The sequence below is a fragment of the Amia ocellicauda genome, chromosome 9 (assembly GCF_036373705.1).
Source record: "Amia ocellicauda isolate fAmiCal2 chromosome 9, fAmiCal2.hap1, whole genome shotgun sequence".
NCBI classification, from domain to species: domain Eukaryota; kingdom Metazoa; phylum Chordata; class Actinopteri; order Amiiformes; family Amiidae; genus Amia; species Amia ocellicauda.
Window position 1 is genome coordinate 15084686 of NC_089858.1, and position 14042 is coordinate 15098727.

A 14042-nucleotide genomic window follows, 5' to 3' on the forward strand; every position below is an offset into this window, starting at 1 on the left:
TGGTTTAAACTTTGTAAAATCAATTAATGGGATTGACTCACCAGCATAGATTGGTGTGTTTCAGTTTTTATTAATAATTTCAAAGTGTAGCCGAAAGCAGCTGCATTACAGTTCGGGACAAAGTAAATATTCTAGCTTTTAGTGTCTCCCATGTTGAACACGCAACTAAATTCTCCTTAGATTTACAGGCAAGGAGGATGAAACCTGTATTGCATCCGTTTGCCTCCAGTGTATGAAATCTCAGTGACAATGTATAATTCTTCCGATGAACAGAAAATGCAATATGCGTACAAATGTTTCAACATAGAGATAGATAGATAGATGCATAGATAGATTACTGGTTTGTACTAGCATAAATCATAGGAATGCACTGCCCACAAAACAGTTAAAGCAAATTGTTGACCCAAATGAATCCTGAGAATGGTTCTTATCCGTCTGATGTATAAAGTGACCTCTTAGTTACCACAGTTATTGAATTATTGCAACGGCTGCTCGACACAGGGAACAAAGCTGCATTCATTCCGTATTCCTGCCTCGTTGTTAGTCTGAACAGTAGCAAAGTGTTTGATGCCACTTCCAATTAAATAAAGACAATGAGGAGACGCTGTCCTCTTTCTTCCCGGCCTTGTAAAGTTCATTAATGCCCTTGACTGAATTATGACCTACTAATAATGCTCCGTTTTCATAAGTCGAGTCAAGAAGATAAACTTTGATCAAGTGTAGAGCTAGCAACATTTTAATTCGCTGTTTGAATGAAAATGAAACTGTAAATCATGACTCGGAAACGTACCTTTTTGTTTTTCTTTCTAATTTTTGTAAATTACACTCTTATAAAATATTGTATACATCACAGAAACTCACAAACTCTCAGATATTTACATTATATCAACACGCAGTATATTCCATGGCATTCCATTCTATATTTCGTAATAAATAAATCACCTACAAAGGTTCTACGTTTTTGTTTTTTAATCGAACATACAAATATGACCTAAAGCAACACATAAAAATTACATTTGTAACACAATACACATGATAACATTAACACATGATATACGGAACAATAAATAAATAAATAGGACTGCTACACTACGATTGCCCAGTGCATAAAGAAGAAACTAGTTCACACCGTAGCTTCTTATGAAGACTTGCGTACAGTCGTTATTACCAGGAAACAACGTTGTGCAAAAAATGTATGGCTGCATCCACAGTTTCGGGAGTCTCTTGTGGGGAGTAAAAAAATCGCATAGTTCACATCTTGGCCCTCGAATTCCCTCTGCCGCAGGTCCTTAGTGCATAATTGACGTTATATAAATTTCCCAGCGTTTATCGGCTATGTCTCGTCCAACCTAAGAAAATAAAATTATACAGGTTATACATCTACAGCGCTATATAGCTCGATGTAACTATACAATTATTGATTTAAATAATCTTATATGTATTCATATGTATTATATTTATTAAGCTTCATGAGCTAGTTTTAGGGTACAACTTAAAAATAATAATATATATTGCATGGAGCCTTTGCTTACATATCAAAATATTAATGATTGGTGTCAGTCGTCAAATTACTAGAAACAACCTCCGGTTATATTGCAAATCAGAAAGAAAAACATACAAGCATAGAAAAATACATTTGTATCTGATGATCATTACACTCATAGAAGAAGTTAAAGTACATGTAGAATGTCATATTAATATATATATAAACGCTCGGTACAGTTGATGACCCTGCACTGGATCCCCGCATTGTAAGGATTCAGACAGCGTGTTTCACACAGCTTCATCACAGTGCCCGCATGGTGAGTGCAGGTGTGCGCAGCGCAGCTCTCACCTGCCGCACCTCTTCAGCACGGGCCTGAACGACGTCATTTTGTCCTCCTGCTGACGTAAGCACGCGTCACTGAGCTCTGCGGATTCCGGCTGCGACTTCCCGCTTCTTGCAAAGCCTGAGTGCGTAAATTGCTTGGGTTAGTTTTGAAAAACAAACAAAAACAAACAAGCTCATAAGCCCAATTCATTATTTGACATCATTTAACTATTTGTGTATTCTCAATTCTCTCTGTTAATACATTCATTAATATATATATAGTATTATAATGTTTAAAATGCGCAAAACATGACAGACGTGAACAAAGTATGACGATATATTTTATGTCCATAAGGTCAGCTGGATGTTCTGTTATGGGCTGTCCTTATGGACTTTTGTATTTGAGTAGTATTACTGTGCACCCCCTTTTACTAAGCTAATTTGTTATACAGGTGTGGTACATGTGTTTATAATGTTCAACATGATTTATGATTTCAAACAATAAAACAAATCCCCAAGTTCACCAGCACAACTGCAGTGATTCAGCAGTTGCATGCTCAATAAACATGGAGCAATGTGTACATGAATACATGGCTTCAATGGAAACGCAACAGCAGCAGGGCAGACGCTTGTCCCCAGGTATGCAGTGGCATGACTGGTGACATGTGAGGCCTCGTAGGATGCTTCAGGTACCTTCGATAGCAGAGTACTGGCATGTGTCGGACAGCACAGGGTAAGAGGAGCAGTGCAGCTGCAGGGGCTTGTGGGTAAAGCTGGCAGTTCTGTAGGCCTTGCTGTGGGCCTGAGTGGCATCCTGAAAAGAGTTTTCCGAACTTGGCAGGTTTACGGTGTCCTGGAGGCACCGCAGTTCCCCACACTGGGAGCCACTCGCCATCACTGCCAGCCTCCCTGCTTGTAACTGGCAGTCCGCACTCGCAACGCTCCCAGTCCTCCCCTCACTGGTGTCGTGAGCAGGGCCCAGAATGACGCTGGTTGCCGCCGTGCGAGCCAGCGACCAAATCCTGGGCTTGTCTGTGGCTTCGAAGTGCGACAGGGCCACTCCAGAAGAGGGGGCAATGGTGGAGGTTTTGGTCACCGAGGACTCAAGGAAGTCTGAAGCCAGGGCAGCCGCACTCTTATTATTGCATGGGAAAGCGTGGCAGGTAGTGGGAATGCCGAGCGTAACACCGAAGTCTCTCTTCAGAGGCTCCCCGGCCAGGGCTCGCTGCAGGCCCAGCTCGTCTCGGGACGCCTTCTCACAGTCGCTGTCCAGTTTCTCACAGTCCTCCTCCTCCTCCATGTCCTCCAGGTCACTCAGTCGGAGGGCCTTCTCCTCCTTGCAGTCTTTGGAATCTGTATTGCAATAATAATAATAATTAGAATAATAACAAAATATTGATAAAGTCAGGTTAATCGCTTTACCAACATTTTGCAGGCCTCTGTCATCGTCCACACACTTTAAGCACCAATTTAACATTTACTTGACTAGGACAATAAACATTATTATTATTATTATTAGTAGTAGTAGTAGTAGTAGTAGTAGTAGTAGTAGTAGTAGTAGTAGTAGTATTAATAGTAATAATATAAACTACTACAAGCCTACTACTGGTGATAATACTTATTCTGCTACTTATTGTTCTTGTAGAATGAGTAGTGTTAGGTCAGCACAAGTGAACCTCTCCATCCTCCAGGTTTACAATATAAGAAGTTACAGTGAAGATGCAGCATTACCTTTGCTGATGTGGTCCAAGTCATCCTCATGGTCTCCTTTGTCCAGGTCATCCTTCCTCTCCTCTCCTGCTTTGTTCTTGGGGGACCAGGTCATCTTGTTCTCCTTTTTTAGCCTCCTCCTGGCGTTGGCGAACCAGGTGGACACTTGGGTGAGGGTCATTTTGGTGATGATGGCCAGCATGATTTTCTCCCCCTTGGTGGGGTACGGGTTTTTGCGGTGCTCGTACAACCATGTCTTGAGCGTACTTGTGGTTTCCCGAGTTGCATTCTTCCGTCTGGCAGTGCCATTGAAATCCACAGTGCCATACCTGCCAACAAATTTCCGTTTTAAACTTTCACCCAGATTCATATAAAACATTTGCGCACATATATTTCCGTCATAAGGAGAAACACACTCCTAACAAACAAAAAAGTTAATAAATGAATATGATTGAATATATCAGTTTAAAATGAGCTGACAAGACAGCACTTGACTCCAATTACTTCTGTTCCTGTTTGAACACTTTTGAAGCATATATACTCGAGACATTTTATTTTTAACGGATAAAAACGCGAATCCACATAAACATGCGATTGCATATATCACGTGACTATATAATTAATTGGTTCTTTAACGACATCTAGTGTTGACGTTTCCCCACCCCTGTAAAATATCTAACTAAACAAAACGACAGTAAAACCTTCTTCTTTCTATGACGATATAGTGTGTTTGTAACAAATTCGAACACCTTTCCAGTCTCACTCTTGCTATAGAGTATCATCAATATAGGCTACATTGTCGCATTGAATTTAGTTTTGAGTTTTACTTTGTTTTGTTCAATTAGAAAGGTCTATTAGTTATTTTCTGAAAATAAGTTTCTGTGATCAAACAGGGCTGAGAAACATCAGGGACCAGGCGTACCTGTCATACTGGTACTGCCCTAGAGAGTGGTCGTAGGGGTAATAGGCAGCAGGCTGTGTGATTCCAGAATGCAAACTCCCAGCGCCATCCTTAATATCGTACTGGGGGGTCTAGGACAAGAAGGACAAGAGTCAGGAGCGGCCCTGGGGAGAGTGCTGTCAACACCACCACCAACAACAAAAGCATCAGCAACAAACGGGTCCAGAGAATTACAAGTACAGCACACATCGGGTGGACTTCTAACTGGCTAAGTGTTGTATAAGTAACAGTTGTAAAGACCACACTGCTTTCTAAAATACCGACATATCCTTAAAATGCACATTTGTATACAATTATTTTAGATTTTAAATTGATTTCGTTTCTTTAGGATAGCCCATAAAGACATGATTGCATTTGGTAGCAGAGACAGTACTAGAATAGACATCTGCAAGCTACTCGTTTGTACTCAAGTCAACTTTAGGCTGTTTAAGTAACAATGCCGCAAAACAAACCATCAGAAGACATCCATTGCATAACAGCCCTGACGCTGCACGACACTTTCAGGAGCGTTTTGGTTTGGTCCCACTTATTACAGACGCCTTTTTGGCGCTGATAAGAATCGATCGACAGGAAGCTTGCGCTGATCGATCGGTAGGCTGCCCGGGTGAAGATGCACTCACCAGTGTGGAGTAGAGGGCGGAGGGGTCGGCGCTGTAGGGGAGGTAGTTGGCGTAGTTCTGGGACGCTGCGGCCGCGGCGGCGTAAGGAGAGCCGTACATTCCCAGCGCCGCGCTCAGCTCCGTCCGGGTGCTCGCCAGCAGCCGGTTCTCGTACGAGGGGCAGCAGAAAGCAGCAGCAGCCTGGGGAGACCCGGTGGACACGTCGGACACCGACCTGGACACTGAGTCGCAGCATGTCGTGCTGGGGTTTGTAGACACGAAAAACTGCGGGAAGAGGATGTTGGATGAGGCGTCATTCATGCGGTGCATAGGCTAGTATGTCAGGTAGCGTGTTTTTGTAGAAGAAGATGATGAAGGAGAAGAAGAAGACGCCAGGAGATAAATAAAAAGTATTGTAACGTGTGTGTGTGTGTGTGTGTGTGTGTTTAAAGGTATGTCAATGATCTGCATGCCAGTGTAATTAAGGGGGGGTTTGAACGTGGCCTTGTGTGATGTCTGTGTCTTTAGAAATAAAACAACGTTATGAGCAAGCAGGACTTCTTAGTTTTATATACATCGGTGCACACTTCAAATAAAATGAAAAGACACAGTGATTTGACATGCAAGGACTCGGGTTTGACAGGCTGTACAAATGCAGTTCATCAGACTGAAAGTGCATGTTGCTGTAGTGAAAGATTTGAACTCTGGCAAGTTGGGTGAGGAAAAAGTTTTAAAGTTAGCTTAATGTGTTATTACTGGCGCGTCTCTTTTCAAATTAATTTTGTAAATGAAACACATTCAGGTAATACGTACACGACAATTACAACAGAAGGATTTAAATAAGTGTTTTTATGCACCCTCTGTAATGGTATTTGAATTGCATTTTAAGAATATTATGATTCCATCAGGATTTATGGAATAAACAGCCTTTACAGAATATTGTGTTATTGTTCTTTTTGCAGTGGAAACAACTTGCAAGAAAAATATATTGGAAAATACGAGTTTACGCTTCTGCATTTCATAAAGTTATGCAGGTCGGTATTCCATGTTTTACAGTTTTAACCACATTATATATTGCAATATATATATAATTTTGAAATAAAATTAAAACATGTTTAAAATGTGACAGTCAAATTGACAGATTCGTTTAATACACGAAGTACATCAATATTCTGCAGAATTAAAAATTATCTACTAGATTACTTTAGAATTTTGCCAGGTTTTCAAAATAATATTTCACACATTAAACGTATACATACTTTAAATTAACAATTTGAAATCAATCATTGGAGCATGGTGACAAGAAAACACTGAAAACATTAATAATAGCCTGCAAATGAATTAAATGCAGTGTTCCTTAAATAGTTATGATTGGTTTTAAAAACTAAGTTATATATGTAAAAGAAAGCATTATATGATCTTATTTCTTGTGTGGTTGTTAAAAAAACAGAAGAGTTTTAAAAAGAAAGCTTACGAGAGAGAAATGCCAGTGACTTTTTCTTACCTGAGAAGTGGCGTTATAGGGGTATCCGAACTGAGAGAAAGACATAGCTGCTTCTTTTGTTACCATCGGCAATATTATTTCCCCCCTGATCGATTGTAACCAAATCTACTTCAAATGCACCTTCTTACACACATTTCCACATTCGGCCCTTTGCTCAATAATAGATGACTGCACTTAGGAGAGAGTCTGGCATCCAGTGTGCAGTTCACTGCTGTAATGAGTTTGTGATCCACAGAAGAAGAAAAAAAAAGGTAAAAAAAAAGAAAAAAAGAAAGAAAAGCAAACAACAACAACAACAAAAATCTGATATTGTGCTTTAGCTGAAGAGGGTTAAAGGAATAGCGTAAGTCTTGCAAGATATGGACTGCTTGTGCTATTATTTGTGCCTCTATAGTTCTTTAGCATTCATCCATGCACGAGTATCAATGTGACGTCATAGTAATCCCGGAACGGCAGGACAGAAAGGATAGAATAATGTCTTTGCCAATCATATCTAACATCACGTTTCTATAGGTGTGCTTTCCACACCCGTGTCCCGCTGTCTCGATCTGTGCCGTCTTTACATTGCAGCACAATGGCAAAGATATGTAAAAGGACTTTCATGGCCTCTTCCACATTGAAGTAATTACTGGAGCGTGGTTTGAAGCAGACAGACATATATATATATATATATGGTGTGTGTTTGTAGGTATACATAGCCTACATACATATATATTTGTCTTATATGTGTGTGTGTATATATATATATATATATATATATCAAAAGGGGTATATGTATACACACACACATAGGATTGTACTGAAATCATATTTATTTATTAATTACAGTTTGCTGTGTCATGGATCACAACAGCTCAGTGTATGTAGGTGAACAAATAATCCAGTATGTCAAATAAATAAATAAACAAATGAGCAAGAAACATACATAAACGTTACTCTCTCGCACCGCGTTGCGTGTGCTTTACGCAGTTTCTATTGATTCGGTGTTCGCAGGGGTGCTGTGTGTGCGGAGCTCCCAGTGACCCAGCAGGGGAAGCGGGACAGACCCAGGGGACCACTGGAGAGGCGTGACTGACACGTCCTGGCGGAGAGGTGTCAGTTCGGGCGGGGACAGAGGGCGCTTTATTGTCACCCGGGCTCAGTGATGAAACACTGCTAAATAACATTATTAAACACTGCAGGAGTGGGCAGCGAGGCTCCCGCCTTTAACCCCGTCTTTTCCGGTGGCGTCCTTTCCCCGGCCAAAGGTCCAGCCCCTAATTAATGTAGATGATGTACCCATTTTTCTCTATTAGAGTCAGGACTGGTCCCAACAGGAGCGAATGCGCAGGGTTTGTCAGGTCAATAGAGGGCTGATTGATGGCTGCCTCAAGACGAACGTGGCCATTATACGAGTACTGCGTAATTGCATCAATTAACAAATGGATATAGCCGTGTTTAACCAGCAGGTTACACACTACAAATTTGCCTTTGAGGTGAAACGGTGGGGGGAAAAAGAAAAAGGGGAAAAAAGACGAAAAGAAAAAAGATCGCTTGAAGCTATCTGCGTTGGTCTAATTATGTAGATGGAGAAGGAGGCGATGGGAATTAAGTTTCAATTATAGAATGCAAGTTTTAAATAAGGAGATGCTTAAGAGATTTGTTACATTGTGTGAATCAGATACATGTTGAATTGTTTGCTTAATTTTAGCATTGAAAGGTAATTTCTTTTTCCTCAAATCACCCGTTTATTCATTATGTTTTAGCTTATCTCTGGGACTTAAAACAATTGAAATAATAATAAATACATAATCATACCAAATAATAGGCCTCAGTAAAAAAAAAACAAAAAAACAATACCCCCCCATCAATGTTTATTCTTCACTACAAACACTAATGGCAACAACTACAGTATTATTATTATTATTATTATTATTATTATTATTATTATTATTATTATTATTATTATTATATCGAGGTGCTGACTGATTACATGGGCAGTCGCCACCGCCTCTGCGTGGCCAGTGGGTTAATTGGGCTAGGAGCTCAGGTTGGGGGCTCGTCATTAATAAGAATAAAATCTGCACAGTATCCCGCCTCTCTCAGGCTACGATGAGCAGCTCTGATAAACCCTGGGAGACCCATATGCGATTACAGCGAGTCTCTTAGAGTGGCGCCAGAGAGCTGCGATAAAGGACAGAAATATAATCTATAGATAAAAAAGAGATTAAAGTCATGTAGTGATAGCGTGAAGACGTATGAAGACTTCACAGACCGCGAGGGACGACAGTGCAGTCCAGGGTCTGTGACGTCAGTGTAGTCCCAGGTCTGTGACGGAGCTTTGTCCTGGGTCTATGAGGTAGTGTTGTCCTGGGTTTGTGACGTCAGTGTAGTACCTGGCCTGTGACAATAGCTTTGTCCTGGGTTTGTGACGTAGTGTTGTCCGGGGCTGTGACGGCAGAGTGCTCATAGTTATTCTGAATGCGTGGGACACTGCCGTTAATACAGTAGCTCGATGCAGAATGGGTCAGGGTGATGGACTTGGTAAAGAGAAAATAAAACCAGAAAACCGACACTACTGATTTCCGTGCAATGAACGTGTAGATGCTGCAAGCAAAGACATTGATCATTGACCAGAACATGATTTTAAAGCGGTTTTCATAACCTTTTTATTTATTTTTTCATCTCTTCTGTCTTTTTTGGAGAAATCCAGTTTAAATCACAGATATTGAAATAGTATTTTATATTATTTATTATAAACCAGGTTCTAGCTAAAGCCATTGAACCTGTTTTCAGAAAGGCCTAGAGAAGGTGGACAAGCTGTCAGTGCCTACTGCTTGTGCTGAGTGAAATAGTGATATATTTTCAAAATATAAACAGTTACAACTCCTACTCTATTTTAGTATAGTAACATTCTTCCTTCCATCTTATATATATATATATATATATATATATATATATATATATATATATATATATATAGCCTACTGTGTAAAATGTCAAGTGGATGCATCAGTGCACAAGTACATCTGGGCAAACTAATACATTATTTATGTGAAGCAGTCATTGCAGATCTAACCGCATAAACCCAAAATTAACACTAATTGTTTTGACAAACCTAACTGACCTGTTTGTAGGTTCTTTCTGAAAGGTGATATGCAGTTTGTCTACTGTGCTTCCGTTTCATACAGATTTCTGTGAAGTGTTGTTTTGCCAACGTAGTGTATCCAATTTACCTCTGCCTATGAGAAGGAGTGTTTGAAACAGAGGTGTAAAACAGAAACAAGAACACCTCTTCATTTAGTAACATTGTTGCACAATTTATTTGACTCTGTGCTTATAATAAACATTTTAAATGTGCTTTCATGAATGTGTGTATATTATTATTATTAATAATAATAAATAATACTAAGTCAATTTACTAATGTCTTTATGCAGGGTTCAGGTGTTACAATTAATTGTGATTTTAGCCTGTAGGTCTATGCAGGGAAATATTTGAAAAAGAAAAATTGAAATAATCATATATCTGAATAGAGAGAAGTTACTAACTGAATTGTGAAGCTTTGTGACACATCTGAAAAGTGCAGTTGATAAAACCCAATATTGCTAATTAAAGAGTGATGTCCATTCCAGGCAAAACAAAGATACAGAGCAACTGTATAACTCAATTATCTTATTTATAAAACTAGCAAAAAAAATAAAAATAAACAGCAAAATAGCTCTTTGGAACTCTGCATCTTGAAAATATAAAGCATTGAAGAGTCATCCTTCTGTAGGGGGTAAATATTAGAACTTCTTTGCAAGTCTTTCAAACACTTTGAATAGCCCAATGCCATCCAGTCAGCCTACTGTCTCTTTAAATGGCAAAATAACTTGTGGAATATAGCTGATATAAACAAAACCACATCTAGAGGAGATGATAGCTAAAAACTAACCTCATGACATTGCATGCAAGATGCCTACACTATAAAATGTCACCAAAGTATGTCAGAAAAACATATGGGAATAATTTTGTACATTTGAAATGTACTTTGTGATTAATAAGCACAGAGGGAAAGTTTTAATTCCAACAGCATCTCATTCTTTAAGACATAAGCTCTGGTTTACATGGGTTGTATGCATTTATTCAATCTACTGCAGAATAACATAGTATTTTCTTTTGCCTGGCAAGTGTCCATGTCACTTAACCATCACCACACAGCTCTGTGCATCCAGCAGGCTGTCTGGGTACTGTGAGCGCAGTGGGCGAGCTCTGAGAGAGAACTCGACAGCAAACAGCAAGAGCAGGGCATGGTGGAGTCATGGCAGCTATTTTAAAGAGGTTAAACTAATATGCATTATTTATTTATTTTTTACTTTTCTGCTTATGCTGTTTCACTTATCACCAGTTCTGTGCCACATTTAATGCATGCAGTTATACACAAGTTAATACTGGCACCCCCTCTCTGAACTCAGATGGATTACCTGCAGAATTGCCTTGTGTCTTACTGTGATGAATGAGTGGTCAGTAAACTCAAACATATATATTTTTATATACATATATATAGTTTAAATGAAACAGATCATAAACAGAAGTGAATATGGGTGTTTCAGATTAAGGGTAGCAATTCAATCTGCAATTGTTTTATATATTATATATATATATATATATATTCTGGCATATATATATATATATATATATATATATATATATATATATATATATATATCATTCAGTATGAAATAGTAAAGTACAGTGCCTGTAAAGCTGTAAAGGGAGGCAGCACTGGACTGATTCCTGTACAGCCCTCCATGAGTTCCCTGGTAGGAGCCCAGGGCTGTGTGCGGTGCACCTGCTAGAGTCTGCATTATGAATGGTTATTAAAACAAGTGTTTGTTTAATTTAACATTCCAGAAACTAAACTGTCGAATAAGGTCGTAATTACAGAAGGAACCAACCACTACAAATGATCAAATAAAATACTTATCCTGGCTAATTTGCATAGGTAGATAAAACTGTGTCCTCATGGAAGAAGTCCTGTCTTTCCCTGCACTGCCTGGCATAGGTGCCCCTTTCACTGCCACTCAGACTCTGACCGTCCCTCATCCCACACCCAGCCATCTTCACCTCTCCTGCCCCAGGTCCATTAGCTACTGCACATTTGTCACAATATGATGAATATTGTTGCCAAGGCATTTACATTCTAACAGTGTGTTTTTTCATGTGCTTTTTAATATCATGTAATTATAAGGTTATAATATATGTAATAACAAATGCAAAAAATATTCTGGCAGCAAATGTCAAATTTAAAATGATAAAGAATAAAAAAATAAAAGTATCACCCATTTTTGTCAAAAGGAGACCATTAAAGAATGTATCTCTCCTCTGCATCCAGAGGAAATCCTCCGGTGAGTCAGTGAGAAATACTTCACAGCAGGTATCCTGAGGGATGAAGCGGGCTGTCTTGTGAGGTTTGCACAGTACTGGGGCTCTAATGGCTGCTTCAGTTGTTTGTTTAATGGTCTTTAGGTGGATGGGAAGTATTTTCTTATGTGGAAAACATTGTGGATTGTGCTGTGCAGGATGAACTGTTATACTTGTCCTTGGGATCCCGTGTGTTGTGTCTCGGTAGGACTCGGGTGGGAGCAGGCCCTGCATTCGCTCCCGCATGGCGAGCTGTGCTGTGCGATACTGTCACATTCATATTCAGATGCTGGGGACTCAGAAAAGGTTAAATCAACATCGGTTCCTGCTTTCCTTAAAGGCCATTTGCATGAAAGCAGTGCCAAGCGCAATTTACTTATATAATACATTTTTCATGCTGATTTAATGAATTTCACAAAGGTTTGCTGGTTTTTCATAAAATAGATCAGGCCTTTTATGAAATAATAATAAAGACAGACAGAAAGAAAGAAAGGAAGAGGGGGGGCAATGTGCTGAAATGTTGAGGTGAACAATCTCATTAGTGTGGACTGATATATTCCTGTGATTGATATATTCGAGAGAATCTGCATGTGATCCAGAATTATTACAGAGGTTTCATTCTTGGAGATGTATGATGAGTAAGGATTTATCTCTGTGTTAAAATAAGAGAAATTGAACGAAAGTAATAAATATTTTAATGAAAACTCCCCTAATACCTGTATTATTATGAACACGGCCGTACTATTGCCAAATTACATTTAATACAAACTTCTGCCTGCTATGTGAATATGACCATAAAGATGAAAACATGGAATGAAGTAAATCCATGACATTTACTTGAGTAGGAAAATAAACATTATTATTATTATAATTATTTGTCTTATTATTTTAAAGCTGTTTTTCTTTTGGAAGAATTTAAATCCCCAAACATTTCGATGCTGCAGAGGCTTCTTCAGCTCACAAGACTGACACTTGTTTGGGGGAATCTTACGAGCGCCTCCAACATCTTTGAGGGCAATTCACAAGGGTGCGGCGCTGCATCCTCCCCCCCGGTGTGCACCCTTCACACTGTCGTCTTACTGCTTGACACGCTTTGAGGGATCCTTCAGCAGGTGTGCAGTAATGCGAAGACACCTGCCTGTCTAGCCTCTGCGGTGTCGCAGGGGGGAAACGATATTGTCTCCCCGAGTTCTTCAAAACAAAAGAAAACAAACAAATACAAAAACAAATGTTAACGAGTCTCTGCCTTCTGTCCTGAGCCTGCGAGAGCTCTGACAGGCAAAGTATGGGCCCTGTGGCTCTGGACTAGTGCTGGTAGTGTCTTTTTGCATGGGTGCCAGGGCTTGTTATTCATGGATGCTTTGTATTGTGTCCCTCAAGCTTGTTGGTCAGGCCCCGCTCTCTGACCTCATGTGTGCCGCAGTGGATCTCCACTTCACTGAATCACTTAGCTTTCCTCGGTTTAGACAGTTTCCAGCCATAGTGCGCCAGTGTCCTTCACATGACAGCAGGCTGTGCGGCCGTCCTCAGGTCAGAGGTCATGTACGATGCTTTACATGGTAGTCTGCCGTGCTGCAGAAGAACCTTTTTTCCTGACACATGACTGCGGTCTGATTGTGGGAATCCACCGGCTCTGTGTTGCCCTGCTTTAGCCCCAGCATTTAGGATGAGTGGACTCATGTGATGATGCCATTTCATCATTCCTGCTGATTGGATAATGCAGTATGGTCCTGTCTCATGTCAGTCCACAGTTCAACAAAATGTAAAGCCCTTCTCTCGTCCTGTCTTAGTGTTCAGATTCTGCTTAAGTTTTTTTTTTTCTTTCCTCTCTCTCATGGTTCCATTTTACTTATTAAGGGTCAAAATTAAACTCTTATTGAATGATTTGCTTTGTCTGCATGTGCAGCATGGTGTAACTACAGAGCACCCGACCCCTCGCAGTTTATGTAAATTAAAATGTCACAGCACTCAGGTGGCAGGGAGCCCCACACATCTGCTGAATCGGTGCAGGGAAAGGAAACAAAGGGCTGATATGAGAAGTTGAGTGACCAATTCATTTCAGCCCTTATTTTTGA

The 14042-nt window shown here is 39.9% G+C and overlaps 1 protein-coding gene across 1 annotated transcript; it reads right to left on the minus strand.

Moving 5' to 3' along the window:
- Positions 1 to 888: 888 nt before the first annotated feature.
- Positions 889 to 7211, minus strand: irx6a (iroquois homeobox 6a). Its single transcript, XM_066713407.1, has 7 exons — positions 6585 to 7211; positions 5102 to 5365; positions 4443 to 4552; positions 3542 to 3849; positions 2504 to 3163; positions 1835 to 1949; positions 889 to 1349 (listed from the first exon to the last, which is right to left on the minus strand). The coding sequence occupies exons 1-7, from the start codon at positions 6648 to 6650 to the stop codon at positions 1334 to 1336; spliced, it is 1539 nt and encodes a 512-aa protein (XP_066569504.1). The 5' UTR covers positions 6651 to 7211; the 3' UTR covers positions 889 to 1333.
- Between the last annotated feature and the right edge of the window lie 6831 nt (positions 7212 to 14042).